Raw genomic sequence first — 17,067 nt, forward strand, 5'->3', positions numbered from 1 at the left:
TGTGTCCATTTTTAATCATAAAATCATGTTAGAGGAATATATTTTTGAAATACAGGTTAGACCATATGCTAGACTCTTTCACTTAAAGCCTTACTATACAATAAAAGTGGTTCGGTTCAGAAGATTATTCAACATTAAATTTGCTATTTGTAATGAAACTTTAGAGTATAAAAGTAATTGCTTTTATAGTATATCAAAAGTTAAGGGGAAATATTTTATGCTGCTTTTTTCTCACTTAAAGATAATGATAACATGTTGGCTTATTTTTTGTCTGTTTCTCTAAGATTAATTTCTAAAACCTCAGAAAGTACCACTAGCAAAACATAACTCAAAAAAAGTTCTGAGATAGATATTTCTGATGTATCTTAAGGAGTAGAGAGTGATTAAAAGACAATTCAGGAGACTGGGAGTTGATATTTAAATTTATATTAATCATAGAATTAAATTCTATGGAATGCACTTTGGAAATACTAGTATAATTAAAATCATTGAGATTAGAGAAAAAACTTGTTACCAAAACAGATTTAAGATTCATTAAAATAGTGTTTTAATTAAAACTTCAGAGAAAAACAGAATGCGTAGGAAAATGAGTCAGCATCAATCAACACATCTTCCTAAGGACTCAACATGTATAAAACTAGCAACAAATAAAACGGTTTTCTTACTAAAACATAGACTAAAAAGGATAATACATAGATCTCCCTGGAGAGGGGAAATAGACAAGATCTCCTGAGTCAATTGGCAGCATGGGGCATGGGGGGTATGGAAGGGGAGGGGGAGGGAACAAAAGGAAGAGGAAGGAGAACTTGAGGAATCTGGATGGCTGAGTTGGGGGAAGGACAGAGAGGGGGAGCAAGGAAAAGGATATCTTGATAGAGGGAGCCATTGTGGGGTTAGGGAGAAACCTGGCACTTGGGGAATTCCCTAGTATCCACAGGATGACCCCAGCTAAGACCCTAAGCAATAGTGGAGAGGGTGCCTGAACTACCCTTCCCCTGTGATCAGATCGATGACTACCTTAACTGTCATCATAGAACCTTCATCTCGTAAATGATGGAAGCAGATGTAGAGATCCACAGCTAAGCACTGGGCCGAGCTCCTGGAGTCCAGTTGGATACCCACAGAGACAGTTGACAGCTAGCCAGAGCTCACTGACCATGACGGGGGGCGGGGGTACAGGGGGACGGGACGTATCTGGGGCCACTGTCAGTGGGGCCAATATTTATCCCTAGTGCATGAATTGGTTTCTGGAGCCCATTCGCTATGGAGGGATACCTTGCTCAGCCTAGATACTGGGTGGAGGGGAGGTTGTGGGGAGCTTGGTCCTTCCTTAGTGTGATATGACAGACTCTGTTGACTCGCAGTGGGAGACCTCACCCTCTCTGAGAAGTGGATGGGGGTGGAATGGGGTGGGGTAAAGGTGGGGGAACAGGAGGAGGGGAGGAAGGAACTGGGACTGGCATGTAAAATTAAAAAAAAAAGATTGTTTTAATTGCCAGGCAAAACTTGGGTGAATGGTAGTGTGGCAGGGTAGATGTAAGGAGAGGTGGGTAGAGAGAAGGGAGAAGGGGAGGATTCGGGAAAGCTTGGGGGAATGGAATGGGTGGGATGGAGGAAGGGTAGATAGGGGAGCAGGGAAGTAAATATCTTAATTAAGGAAGCCATTTTAGGGTTTGCAAGAGACTTGATTCTAGAGGGGTTCCCAGGTCCAAGGAGAGGTCCCCAGATTGTTCCTTGGGCAGTAGAGGAGAGGGAGCCTGAACTGGCCTTGTCCCATAGCCACACTGATGAATATCTTACATATCACCATAGAACCTTCATCTGGCAATGGATGGAAATAGAGACAGAGACCCACACTGTAGCACTGGACTTAGCTCCCAAGGTCCAAATGAGGAGCAGAAGGAGGGAGAACATGAGCAAGGAAGTCAGGACCACAAGCGGCGCGTCCACCCACTGAGACAGTGGGACTGATCTAATGGGAGCTCACCAAGGCCAGCTGGACTGGGAGTGATGGAGCATGTGATCAAACTGGACACTCTGAATGTGGCTGGCAATGAAGGCTGACTGAGAAGTCAAGGACAAAGGCACTGGTCCTTTTGATTCTACTGCATGGACTGACTTTGTGGGAGCCTGGTTTGTTTGGATGCTCACCATTATAGACCTGGATGGAGGGCGGAGGACCTTGGACTTCCCATGGGGCAGGGAACCCTGACTGCTCTTAGGACTAGAGAGGGAGGGGGAGGTGGCGAGGGGGAGGGAAAAGGGAGGCGGGGAGGAGGTGGAAATTTTTAATAAATAAATAAAAAGAGAGAAAAAAATTAAAAAGCTTTAAAAAAATAGAAAAAAATATGTTTATGTGTGCACTACACAAATAGATACTTGAAGTGTATAAGATTGTAGATTTGAAATGTTTCCCATTTTACATGTGCAGTAGTTTAAATACCACTGCCAAAGCCAAAGCTAAAACAGTAGTTGTGGAGAGATGGTTCAGAAGTTAAGAGCCCTGCCTGCTCTTCCAAAGGACCCTATCCACATGGCAGCTCACAACCACCTGCAACTCCAGTTCCGGGCGATCTGGTGCCCTCTTCTGGCCTCCACAGGCCCTGCATGCATATTGTTCATTGACCCGACATGCAGGCAAAACATCCATACACATAAAATAATGAAATAAAACAAAAAAGTTCATGTTGTTTGTCAAAACATGAAGGAGATTGAGTAACTGCTTCTCTTTGTTCTCAGAACTATATTCTAACAAGGCAACAGATAAACTATTACCATTAATTATTATGTCTATTGATTATTATTTTCATATAAAACAATCCATTTTCACTATGATTATGCTAATGTTAATTACAATATCATTTTATAGTGCTATTCTATTTTATTACTATGGCTGATATATGTAAGCTTTTATTATTTACAGTATTTGTAATGTATAAAATACATTGATACATCCATATCTATTTTTAAATTTCCTGTGGTTTTATTTTAGTTCAATTTTATTTAAGGTAATTGCATTATAATCCAAACAGGTCACATAATATATGCAATATTTTAGTCAAATAAAATGACAACCAAGGTCAAACTTACAGTTCAATTGCTTTGTTCCACATGATGACATATCCAGAAAGAATGAAAGATTCAATATTTACAATATGTGTATTTCCTCTTTCTGTTCCAACATAGAGCCATTTACTCTGGAAAGGTAGATGACAGTAAGTAATTCTGAAAGAAAGAAAATTACAATTAAAATATCTAAATTTTTCATTTGATCAATACATTTTTCTTACACACATCACACTACATAATTTATATTTATATATGTGATAGGAAATAATGTATCATTAAAAATAATGATGACAATCACTATTGTCTGTTATAAGTATAAATTTACTGTGTCTAGTTTTAAATTTTTGATCAACGTACAAAAGTATAAAAGTTGTAGATTATAATGGAAATAATGTGATTTTTGATACATATGTACACTGAAAAATCTTTAAATCCAGTTTATCATTTCTAAATTATAAAGGCTTATAAAATCTTTTCTTCCAGCATTAATCACAGCGGTACATTATTGTCCTTTATGGTCATCACACTGTGTGACAGTATTTCAGAGCTTCCTTCTCATATCTGACATATAGTGACCATTAATCAACCTTCCCCGTCTTCCCCAGCACCCTTCCTTCTTACAAAGCCTCCTCTTCTGGTACCCACCATTCTTATCACTATTTCTAAGAGATCAACTGCACTATCTGTCATTCTGAATACAGCAATGCAAATAAGTATATATTTCTGTTTTACATTGAAGAAACTAAGATCTTTTTTAGTAGCAGAAAATTGAACTTTATTTGAAGATATTTTTCTTAAACACAATGCACACAAACTCAAAATGAGAAAGGAATGTTCTGTTAATTAATACTTATAAAACTATGATCAGGTATCTACTTTGAAAATGGAAGCATTTGACAAGGTAATTTAAAACTGTCTATTAAGATGGAAATAACTCTAAGTACTTTAGATATTATATACAAAATACAATACAAACCTCTGTCCTATAAATGCTTAATTTTGTCTGTATAGATGCATGCATAAGACTGAAACTGCTTTATTATTGCCGAAATCCAACAGCTGGTATTATGTGGCAAAACTGTGGTGCAAAGCATTCCTGTTCAGTTACAAAATTAGTATCTTTGCACTGAGCTCCACAGTTTATTTATTGAAATAAAAGTCAGCTCAAAGATAAATTAGGGATATAATGAATGCAAATTTCAGAGTTCATGGAGAGGTAGTAGTTATGTCTACAGAAGATGTTTCACATTTATGTAGTAGGGGGAAGCTGATAAGGCCAGAGAAGCCTTTTATTCTTCTTTTAATGGTGTGTGTGTGTGTGTGTGTGTGTGTGTGTGTGTGTGTGTGTGCGCGCGCGCAATGTGAAATGCATATTAGTGTATGAGAGCTTACATGTGCCACAGTGTGAATGTGGAGGGTGGAGGACAACCCCAGGTACTGGTCCATTCCCACCTTCTTTAAGGCAGAGTTTCTCTCACATCCCACAGTGCTGCATTCTTCAGGCTAGTTGCCCTGTGGGGATTTTCTCTTTCCTCTACTTCCCATCTTACTGTAGCAGTGCTGAATCACAGACCTGTGCCACTGCTTCCAGACTTCCTTTAGTTTCATTATTCTATTCTCATCTTCATAATGGACTTTCTGGCTAGCTCTGAGAACCATTGCAGGGCTAGAGCCATCAGGACTACTACATATGTAATGTTAAGTTTAATGACTAATCTATTAACATTGTAATTAGTCTCTCTAATTTGCATTCATTGTGTTCTTCTAGACATTCTTAAGACAATAAATTCACAGATAATCTCTTTCCAGAACATGTTACTACACCAAATATTTCCTGGAGTTTACCTGGAAGATTATCTACTAAACTACAGAAGAGTTGAACAAAATTTTGACATTAGGCAAACAGGTCAACTTTAAAAAGAATATGAATGGTAAATTCATGTGACTCCATTCTATAATACACATAAGAGTGAAACTTATGAGTGTAATTGTTCACAAAAGTCAACACTGAATAGCCAGTGTATCCAGTGCATATTTTAAACCTGCCACATTGAGTTTTTCAATCTCTTATTTCTTTGAACAAAATGTTATCTATCCTGTGGAAAGCTCTTGGCATATGACACTAAAAACACTAGAAACCTGCTGTGATATAAGCAACTGCAAAGTTAATTGATTTTTTCTAATTAATGAATAACCTACATGATACTGGAAATCTTTGACTAAAAGATGAAGTCTAGAATTGCTGTCTCCAAAGGATATACACAGGAAATAACTTGATGGTCATGTTTCTAGGCAATGAATGATCAATTTAACCTTTAATAGAAATACGAACTCATTTTAAAGTAGCTATAAGATCACAGGGAAATAAATCTAAATCACAGGTAGATAGAGAAAACAATTTCAGAGCTTTAAGCAGGACATAAGGAAACCTTGATGTGACACAGCCATCTGGGCAATTAGCACATAAAATCTGAGAACTGCCGCATTCAGTAAGGAAACCTGAAGCAGGAGGTAGAATTCCAATGTAAACAGACCTTATAGAACAGGAAGAATAAAATACAGGAAGAAAATCCCAACAGAAAAAGAACTAGCCTGTGAAGTAACTCCTTAATGATCATAAGTAAAGAGAAACTAGACAAGGTCTTATGTGCCATTTATCACTCATCAGTTGTACAGGGTTAAAATAACCATTTAAGATTTTCAAACTTTATCTGAATGAAAGAGTGTGACTTAAGATGAACGACATGGACAAAGGATATGAATATACTTGTTATGTGTACTTGATAATCCTAATAATTATTTGATAACTTTGTACAACTTATTTTTTATTTATTGTCTTCACTTGTAACTGATTTTGACTAATGCCACCTAATATGCAAATAATTTTAATCTGTTATATGTAAGCCATGGAAGAATAATTTTGTTTCCCTGTCCATATTGACTATCACAAAGCATTTAAGATAATCTTAGCTTTTCACCACTCACCAGTTCAACCTTCATTGAGTAAGTCTCTATAAAAACTTCTAACACATACTCCATCCTTTTTATCTGATACATACATTATAAACAAAAAAACAAATACATAAAAAAAAATAAAATCAAAGTGTGTTAATGTCTATAAAAATTTCAAAAGAAAAGGCTCATTGGAGAATAAGGAAAATTAAAAAGATGAAAGTTCTTTTTGGATTAGACTAGTAAAGGTCTATATACAAAATAAGCATTTTTCACACTTAGATGATGTACATACTTTCAAATTTTTTCCCGACCCTCATTTAGGACTCAATTTAGAAATCCTGTAATTTATGTGATATTTGAATTTTTATAACATAACAATATTGATATGGGTTTGGTGCCAAGTTCTTTCAAAGTTAGTGTGTTTGTACTTTGTATTTTTTTCACCACTTTTACCAACTGACCTGCTTTAAATTGTTTCATAGCAGGCCATATCTTATTTTACAATGATTTGGCATGAATTAATTTTTAATGATTTTTCTGATGGATAGATTTTTTAAAATAGTGCTGAGCATCAAACACATTCTAGGTAAATGTTCTAATACTGAGCTACATCTTTGGCCCTGATGTTGTGCATCTGCTCAGATATTTACAGAAATTATTAATCACAGAGGAAACACATGCCCTAAATATAAATGGCACTATCCTATTGCAGGGGCTGTGGATAAAATAAAAGAGGGAAGAGAGAATGCCTGTTGTCTCAGGCACGTCTGGCTTCTATGAGAAGAATCATTTTGAGTTATGTCCTTATGCCATGATTTTCTGCCTCTTCATAATGCAGAAGGACTCAAGTAATTGTGGACTGATATATTTAAAACTATGAGACTAAATAATTCTTTATTTCTTTGTTCCCTGAGGTAATTCAGTGTTATAAAATGTCTAACACATAAATAGTACACTTCTGATATGTTAGTACTCCATAACAAAATCAAAGTATTTGGTACTAAAATAATCATAAACACAAATCCAACTTTGTAAACTGAACCTGTATAGCAGCATTTTTGGATAAAACAATCTGTTCAAATCATTTAGAATGTTAGTAGTATTTTAACATAAAAATAAAGCATTCTAAGTAGAAGTTACTTGGTGCAGGACAATTGTCTATATTCTGTCAATTCTGTTTTAAATAAACGCTGATTGGCCAGTAGTCAGACAGAAAGTATAGGTGGGACAACCAGATAGGAAGAAGAGGTGGGTCAAGGAGAACAGGAGAATTCTGGGAAGGAGGAAGCCCATTTCTCCCCAGTCCTGTCCCCACACGGAAGAAGAAAGATGTGACCTGCAACACTGAAAAAGGGCTTACTGGCTGTGGGACATGATGGGAGGACAGAAACCATGCAGGACAGAAAACTCAGTCAACAGAATGGTGCCCACATGGACAACTGCATCCATATAAATCCTGAGAGAGCTTGGGAAGTAAATTTAGACAGAAAAGAATAGATTAAAGCATGGCTGCTTGGTAGTAGCAATTTCTTGAGTCTTCTCTGCTTGCTAGAGGCAAACAAGTGCTCTCATTTAAGAGAGGCTTCCAACTCAGCTTTAGCTGCAAAGCCTTGCAGCTCTTTTAAGAGGTGCTGCCACGAAACACTTAAATGGTGTTGATAAAAGCTGACTGCATGCTTTTTGGTTTTCAGAGATAGCAGGAAAAAAGCTGTGCCATTTTAAAATGCGGACTTTCTGGGCCATCCTGCCAGTGCAAACTCTAACTCTTTGAGGCAGGAGGTCTGGCTACAGAGAGAGAATTTGAGTGTTGTTTGTGGACATACTGTTTCAGCATGCTTGCTAGCAAGTACCTTGAAAAGCCATAAAGTTGTGGTAATAAACATGGCTCCAGTCAGTACCTCCGCCATGAGGTTGAATTTGCAGAAAGCTAAGAAATGGGCTGTTCTTAGCTTTCTGAAAAGCCATCAAAGCCATGGCTTTAACTCTAGTCATATTGCTTAGCAAATTAAAGATTCATGTGGTCAGAAAAAAAGAGAGATACAGTAAAAGAAAGATTCAAAGTCAAAGAAAACCTCTAAATGGTTTACAGTGTGTTAAAAAAAATATATGCTAAAGGTTAAAGTCCTTAAAATAAAAAAGAAAGAGAGTAGTTGGGTATGGTGGTACACACCTTTAATCCCAAAGCTTGGGAGGCAAAAGCAGACAAACCTCCATGAATTCAATGTGTGGTGGCACACACCTTTAATTCCAGCACTTGGGAGGCAGAGGCAGGTGGATCTTTGTGACAGCCAAAGATATACAGAGAACCTGTCTCAAAAAGTAAAAGTGAAAATAAAAGAAATAGAGGTTAAAATAAAGCCACACAAAGATGGAAAATACATAGAGAATCTGGATACTGTATGTTATTATGCGCTCTTTGAATTGTTTGAATGCTGAGGAAGGAGCAACAGCTACTAAAAGATATTTGCTTATAAATACTGTTAAATTAATCCAAGATGGGTATTTTAAAAATACCTTGACTTCAAAATTGAAGTCAAAATGTATTTTATTTTGGAGAAGAGATTTTGCTTTTGTTTCCACAGGAAATGAGAGACTGTAGATTCATTCTGAGTTAAGAAAAATTAGGTTTCGTCAAGGAAGACCACCTGAGAAATCTCCAGTAGGAACAAATGTCCCAGGTGTCTGAGTTCTACATCTAGAACAGATTCTAGACTGCTTCCTGAGATGATCAAGACTCACAGGGTACTCCAGTCAGGACTTGATCATAATTCTAAATTTTCTTTAGGTCCCCATAAGATTATCAGCACCCCCAATCAGCAGAAAGTAGGCAGGAAAACTATACCCACACTCCCAAAAAATGGACTATGGATGTTCTTTTTTTAAAAAAAAAAGGGGGGAGGCAAAGTGGTGTGGGACAATTGTCTATATTCTGTCAATTCTGTTTTAAATAAATGCTGATTGGCCAGTAGCCAGACAGGAAGTATAGGCAGGACAACCAGACAGGAAGTAGAGGTGGGTCAATGAGAACAGGAGAATTCTGGGAAGGAGGAAGCTCATTCCTCCCCAGTCCTGTCCAGACATGGAAGAAGGAAGATGTGACCTGCCCCACTGAAAAAGAGCTTACTGACTGTGGGAATTGGGCAGGACAGAAACCCCAAAAAGCAGGCCCTCATGTTACAGTTACTACAGAAAATTCACAATCCTGAAGCATGCTTATAGTCTTCAGCTTGAGAAATAGTGTCATAATGCATAAGCAAAAAGAATTTTCAAAAGAAAATGGTACTAAATCACTGGCATTTTTCTTTAAGAGATTCATTGGACCCAGGCATAGGGCTGCACACCTTTAATCACAGCACTTGAGAGGTAGAGGCAGGTGGATCTCTTTGAGTTCAAGGCTAGCCTGGCTATGTAGAGAGATTCTGTATGAAAAATAGGTAGGTAGGTAGGTAGGTAGATAGATAGATAGACAGACAGACAGACAGACAGAAATTCATTGGGAGAGTTTGACTTTGAAGGTCTTCTTTCCAACAAGTTTCAATCTGTTTTAGCTATGACTATTCTCATGTAGCTATTAATAAACTCTTGAATTTCAGATCGTAGCCTGAAATTATATATACTTGTAGAGTATTTATAACTGCACTGCCTTACTTAGATATGCTGAATCAAATATGTATTGAGCTGCATGTGGAAAAAAACACCCACCAGAAATGGTGCCCATTATTTCTGAAACAGTATCTACTAGTATTGCTTGAAAACTATTTGGGAAAAATTTTGATGTACATCCACTAAAGTATACCAATATTTTAAGTCTTTGGAGTAAAAAAAAAACACCTAATTTTAGTGTGTGTTCTAAGATTCCGGTCACAGAAGATGTGACTCGTTAGGTATGAATAGAGCATATTAACCTAAAATTTTATTTAATTTTTATAAAACTCCTTCAGTCCTTGCTATTCAAGTAAGAGTCTACTGATTAGCAGCATCAGAGACTAAGCATTTATTACAAACTCATACAATGAGGTCCACTTCAGACTTCCTAAATTACAAACTGCATTTTATGAAAGAAGCACCAGGTGGGTCACAACCATGTTCAGACTTCAGATGGCAAGTTTTATCAGACAATCCTACAGAACAGTTGGAGGAAGCATTTTCCTGTGGTTGAATGATTACTGTTTACTTTCTCTTCAGCTTTCAGGAGCGGAGCCAAAATTACTGTTATGATAGCCGGGATGTGGCAATCTGGTCCCCTAAAACCTGTTAAAGATGAAATTATGAAGAGAGGAGGAGAAGAAAGAGCACTGAGGAGGATAATGACAGTAACTAAAAAACTAGCCATCAGAAAAGAAGTGACAGTGTCCCTGTGAGTCCTGTAGTATCTTAAGACAAAATACTGATAGGCAGGAATTTTAGTAGAAAATTTCACCCACAAAAAACAAAATTTTTGTTAAATAAAACAATCTCATGATTTTAAATAAACTATACTAGTGAGAATTATTATACAAAAGACCAAATTAAAAATGAATGAATATTCAGCTAAATTCCTTTCATAGTCTTAGTGAACTGTCAACTAACTAATCTGTCCATAAAAACCTCAATCACTTGCCATTGTGTGTGGAACCATCTAACATAACACAAACTAAATTAAATTCCTGCAACTATTAAAGTGACTTACCAATAACCTAAGTTAGAGATGACAAATATTAGATATCATTACAATGACTTTTTCTCCCCTCTGGTCATGTTTGATTCTATTCTAGGTCTCTGGGTCATCCAGCCTCTGGGTCCTGGTGGTCCAGTCAGTGTAGGGGTGGGCTCACTTGTAATGATATCTAATGATATTCTCCTATACTCAAAGAGGGGTCATTCAGCAACTGATGGAAATAGATGGGGTTCCCTACCCACGATCAAACATTAGGTAGATCTTGGAGAATTCTGTTGAAAAGAAGGAGGAAGGATTGTAGGAACCTGAGGGATCAAGGACATCACAAGAAAACCCACAGAATCTGGGCTGATGAGATGGCTCAGTGGTTAGGAGCACTCCTCCAGAAGACCCGGGTTCAATTTCCAGCACCCACATGACAGTTTGCTATCTGTAACTCCAGTTCCAGAGAATCTGACATCATTATACCAATGCACATGAAATAAAGTTAAATTAAAAAAAAAGAAAAAGAACCCTCAGAATTAACTAACCTAGGCTCATAGGATCGCACATATCCTGAACAAACAACTAGAGAGCCTGCATGGGATTGGTCTAGGTCCTCCACACATATGCGACAGTTGTGTGGCTTGGTGTTTTTATGGGACTCCTAATAGTGGAAGCAGGGACTGTCTCTGACTCTTTTTCTGGCTTTTGGGACCCTACTCCTCATACTGGGTTGCCTTGCCGAGCCTTAATATAAGGCAAGATGCTTAGTCTTACCATAACTTTATATGCCATATTTTGTTGATATACATGGAAGGCCTGCCCTTTCCTGAATAGAAACAGAGGAGGAGTGGATGGGGTGGGGAGGCAAGGGGATATGGGGAGAGTACTGGGAGGAGAGAAGAGAGGGGACACTACAGCTGGGATATAAAATAAATAATAATAATGAATTTTTACACATGATCTTAGATTTAAAAGAGGTACTAGTGGATGACTTTCAGAGTCTTCCCAGTTTTCAGATACAGGAATTTATGGCTTTCAGACAGGAAAAGAGATGGAGAGAAGGAAGAAAGAAGCAAAGAGATAGAGATGGGGAGAGAGAGAGAAACAATTTATCTTAGCATCTTACGTACATTATGTTCCAGTGAAAGAAAGCTAAAATGTTTTCATCAAGTCTATTACTGCAAATAAACAACAAAAAGCAGTATTTCTACTTATACAGTTCTTCAGAAAATTTGGAGACCTCTCTTTCAAAGACTTGAAACCTTTTACAAATGAACAAATGACTACTCCCTTTCAGCTCTACCAAGGAATGCACAGAGAGTTTTGTGGCAGAGGAAGTACATAAAGCTTATTTTCATGCTTCTACTATAAATGGGAGCAATGGTTTGTAACTTCACTTAAATATCTTAACTATTGGATTTATGGGTGAGAGAATCAGGTCTGTGAGGCTGTGGGAAGAGCAACAGTGAAGTATTCCTACGTAAGACTGGCAAAGGTGGAGGTGGAGTGGAAAGCTATAAACTCCACTCCACAAAAGAATATAAAGTACCTCTCCTTACCTCACATATCAACCAAAGAAATGTAAAACCCTACGAAACACAAATTTCTTTAGGGTTTAAGAATTTTATAACATAATGCCTAACGAGCTTAGGTAATGAATAAAAAGTCATTCATTACACTAAGACACAGGCAAACCTCAAGTAGAGGACAAATAAACAACATTGAAACTATGAATCTAAAATAAACAATCAAAACAATAATATATAAAAACTCACCTAATTTGAAAAAAGTTGTGTGTCAAAGAATTTAAGAAACTGAACTACACAAAAAGAATGGAATGAATGAAATAAGACCTAGGGAAGATCTTAGTCAAATAAATACCTGAAAAGCTGTGAGAATGAGTATGGAGGGAGGAAGAGAGGGACAAAGAAGAGAGGGCAAAAAGAAAATAGTAGAAAAAGAGGGAAATATGGGGAAAAGAAAGGAATGGAAGGGGACAAGAAAAGAAAAAAAGGCTGGGAAGGGAATTGAGAAAAAAGATGGAAAAGGGAAGGAAAAAAAGAGAGAAAAAGGGGGGGGGGAGATTTTGAAAGAACCAAGAGAAAAACCACACCATACTATACAAGGATTGGAGGTAAACAATGACAGCATATTTGTTATCAAAAACCATGGAAGCTGGAAGGAAGCAGGATGGTATCGAAGTACTTAAAACAAGAATGCAATATTCAGCAAAGCAGTTTCTCAGGTGTAAAGGAAAAATCATGACTTTATCAGACAAGGAAAAACGAAGAATTTGTTAACAAAATGCCAATTCTGGGTCTAGAAAGATGGCTTGGTGGTTAAGAGCAGTTACTGCTCTTGTAGAAGACATGGGTTTAGTTCCCAGCACACATCAGGTGTCTCACACCACCTTAAATGCAGTGTCAGGGGATTTGATATCCTCTACCTTCTGTAGGCTCCTGCCAAGAGTGATGAGAGAAGAAACTATGGGAAATCAAATATGAACAAAATAAAATGAAAAAGCATAAATATGAGTATGGCAATATAATCATTTCAAAGAAAATAAAACTACCTGAATTTTAAAGAAAAGACCAATAGCATGCTGCTTACTGTTATCTGGACACAGGCCAGGGCCATCTGAGGGAAAAAAAAACCCTCAATAGAGAAAATGCCCTCATCAGATCAACCTATAAGCAAGCCTGTGGACATTTCTTGATTAAGGATTCATATGGGAGGTTCCAGACCACTGTGACTGGTGCTTTTCCTGAGCTAACTGGTGAAAAACAATACAGAATGATAATAAAGCTGACCACTATAAGATAAGCCCAAATCAGATGTATAATAGCCAACAGTCAAAATCCTAAACACAATGAAACATGGAAGCTGTCAATTTAGAGGACCAGAATGAATAAGAATATCAAATTAAATTCAAATGAATAAATAGCATAAGGTATCCTAATTATTTCAATTTAAAACAAAAACTATGCAGTAAGTGATTTCAAATTTATTATAGAAAACATACAAATGGAATCTATATAGAGGAAAGGTTTAAATTCAAACACAAACTGTCATTCATGATTTTAAAAACTCAAAGAACTAGTAATATAGAAACATTTTCTTAACTTGCTAAAACATACAACTAATATTTTACTCAGTGGTAAAGGGTGAATTAATGTTTTCACCTAAGACAGAAAAAAGCAAGGCTGCCCATTCTTACAATTGACATGTAGCATTATCTAGGAAGTTTGTTAAGACAGGAAAAGGTAGTTTAATAACAATAATCTTATAATTTTAAGTTATATATTTTTCTCTATTTTCAGATTACATGCTTTTTTCGGTGCAAGATTTCAAGAAGCCTACAAAACAAATTCCTAGAACTAAGACTGATTCATAAATTGTAAGGCCAAGTGCAAAATATAACTGTAGGGGGTTTTATTCAAAACCAAAGAAAATGAGTAATAAAATATAAAACTTTTTCTTTAGTAGTTTCTCTCTTGACTTTTCATCTTTGTTTTTCTAAATAAAAAAAAATTTAAAATTTATGTCTCAAAATGAATTAACACTCATTTTTAATTTGTGTCCCAGAATTTTCAAATCCAAACAAAATGATATACATAATTCATATTCTTAGTTATTGAAATAATTTATATCTTATAATATTTATATGGTTCTTGACAAAGCACAAGCATATTGTGAGCTAGAATGTACTTTTCTTTCACTTGCTGATGCCTACATGCCGTCACTACATCAACATTTGCTTCCTAATATGCGGGGAGGATTTGGAAGAAAAACAAATTGTGGTTGCTCTATAACTTTTCTGTGTCATTATGATAAGCTAGGTGACCGCAACTATTCTCATCAGGTAGAGGAAATTAACATGAATGAAAAGCAATAATATAGAGTAATTCTTAGAATGTCACTGTCATCTTTTTTTTTTTTTTTTTTAGTTGAAGCAAACTGTATTCTGTATAAAAACTATGGCTCTATCTTAGGGGCCCCGTCTTAGTTAGGGGCCTTTTCTTAGTTATGGTCCCTGAGTTAGTTAGGAACTGTGTCTTAGTTAGGGGCCTGTCTTAGTTAGGGGCTGTGGTCATGTCTTAGTTAGGGGCCTTGTCTTAGTTGCAGTTGCTATTGCTAAGACATAACACCACGACCAATATCAACTTGAGGAGGGAAGGGTTTGTTTTACTTATAGTTTTAAGTTCATCATCCAGGCAAGTTGGGGCAAGAACCCAAGGGATGAACCTAGTGGCAGGAACTGATTCAGAGGCTATAGAGGAGTGCTACTTACTGACTTGCTCTTCATGGCTTGCTCAGTCTACTTTCTTATAGAATCCAGGATCACCAGATGAGAAGTAACACCACTCTCAATGGGCTGGGCCTTCCCATATCAATTACTAATTAAAAAAATGCACTCTGTGCCTACCTACAGCCTAATGTTGTGAAGGCATCTTCTCAACTGAGAATTCTTCTTCCCAAATGATTCTAACTTGTGTCAAACTAACATAAAAGCAACAACACAGGCCCTCCCTTCAGGGTTGTCTGCTTTCTCTATTACAGACCTGACACTCCGCCTTGTGCTTATTTAAAAATAAACACCATGATTACCTTAGAATCAAAAATATCACAGCACTATATGTGAACAACACGGCAAAACATGGTGGAGCTTGTTGTCACATTTCTTTGTTTATGAATATGTTCTACTGTTAAACTAGATCACTTACAAAAGTCAAATGAAAAGGTTTGATTATTTTAGAAAGTCAGGACAGCGAGAGCAGAAAATTTAACAAAGCATAAGTACTTTTTTGCTTTGTGTTTTGTTTTTCAAGACAGTGTAGCTTTGGAGTCAATCCCAGAACTAGCTCTTTAGAACAGGCTAACCTTGAACTCATAGAGATCCACCTGCCTTTGCCTCCCTAGTGCTAGGATTAAAAGTGTGCACTACCACCGCCCGGCTTAAAGCATGGGTACTTCTAAGCACAGGTCCGCAGACATGAGGCTAAGTTTTTGGAAGATAGACAATAAACAATGAAAACGCAAGGTAATAATGGTGTGGGGAGAAGTAGCAGAAGACATATATGTCTCTGTTCATAGCATACTACTAAGTCCCATTAAGACCATTTATAGATAAGATGAAGAACTCAGATGGTGAGAACAGAACATTTCAACAAGCACAGACACATGGACACTTCGGAGATATTCTGCCCTACCACATAGATCCTATGTACATGCATCTGTCTGAACCTGAAACACTTTGGTGAGTTTAGTGAAATGTAAATTACAAAATCAACATTCAAAACTTAATTGTATCTCCATATTGTAGCAGTGAATACACACAAAATAATTTTATGTTAAGATTTGTTTATTGGGATCACTATGTACACTATCATATCATCTGCAAATAGCTCTGGGTCAAAACTGCTCTCCTCCGGTGTCTACCTTGGTTTGAATGGTGTCAATCTGTTTAAATTCACTTCTCAAAGGTTTCTCTTCCTCTCTTTAACATAAAATTATCCTGTGGTGTGCTTTTCCATTTACTATAAAAAAAAAAAAAGTCTAGTCGCTTCCCACATAGTAGATAGACTACTCTGGATAGTTAATGTACATCTCAGTGTTTACTTGATCACTGATGATTCTTAGTTAACTGGATTGCATAGGTCTAGGTCTAATTGAATCAAACACTGGAAATATTAAAATGTGATACAATTTATTACAAAAAATAACCTATTTCCATTCAAATAAACCCCTGGCTATGATCATTATAAAATGAGGGGAACTGAATTTTTATTAAAGCATCATCTTTGGCAATGCTAAAATTCAGTGTTTAATTGGAATGATATTATTGCTAAAAAGTATTTAGATAAGAGCGTAATGGCTGGAAAGCTGGAGATATCTGAAATAAAAAAAATAAGTGAACTAAATTTGCTTTTACTTGATTTTTAAATCTTATGTCTATGTTTTCATTGCCATAGCCCAGGGAAAAGAAAATATGATTGCTGAAGTGATGTTCAATAGCTCAGAGAACAAAAGGCTTAGGCATTTCACATTTTCGTAAGTGGCTGAATCTATCCCAATTATTCATTTTCTATGAAAAAAATCTGGCAATAGCTTAGATTTATAAAAGAAGTCTGTCAAACTAGCATGAAACTTCCTCGAGATACAGTTCTGTCACATCATACAGTTATTCACAAAGGTTCTTACCGTTCTCTGTTAAACTTAAGAGAATGAAGAATGGCTGGCCTTTTCTGTCTCAGATTCCACAAATGAAGTGTGTCATCTGAACTCGCACTAACCAAAGCACCCTGTGAGAAAAGAAGACAAAATATATAGCTTATCTACTAGGACAGCAGAAACAAATTTATAGATTTATCGATGATTGAATAGATATGTACTTATGTAGC

At 36.6% G+C, this 17,067-nt stretch overlaps 1 protein-coding gene across 10 annotated transcripts in view; it reads right to left on the bottom strand.

Annotated features, from left to right (window-relative positions):
- Stxbp5l (syntaxin binding protein 5L) overlaps positions 1-17,067 on the bottom strand; it is a 242,937-nt gene that overhangs the window by 151,919 nt on the left and 73,951 nt on the right. For all 10 annotated transcript variants that reach the window (XM_087899973.1, XM_087899960.1, XM_087899957.1 and 7 more), the window contains exons 5-6: positions 16,868-16,968; positions 3,091-3,225 (exon numbers count right to left, since the gene is read on the bottom strand). In XM_087899973.1, the coding sequence (XP_087756099.1) occupies positions 3,091-3,225; positions 16,868-16,968 (236 nt within the window). The remainder of the gene's footprint in view (positions 1-3,090; positions 3,226-16,867; positions 16,969-17,067) is intronic.

This window comes from Myodes glareolus, chromosome 2 (genome assembly GCF_982192425.1).
Source record: "Myodes glareolus chromosome 2, mMyoGla1.1, whole genome shotgun sequence".
In the NCBI taxonomy this organism is placed as follows: Eukaryota; Metazoa; Chordata; class Mammalia; order Rodentia; family Cricetidae; genus Myodes; species Myodes glareolus.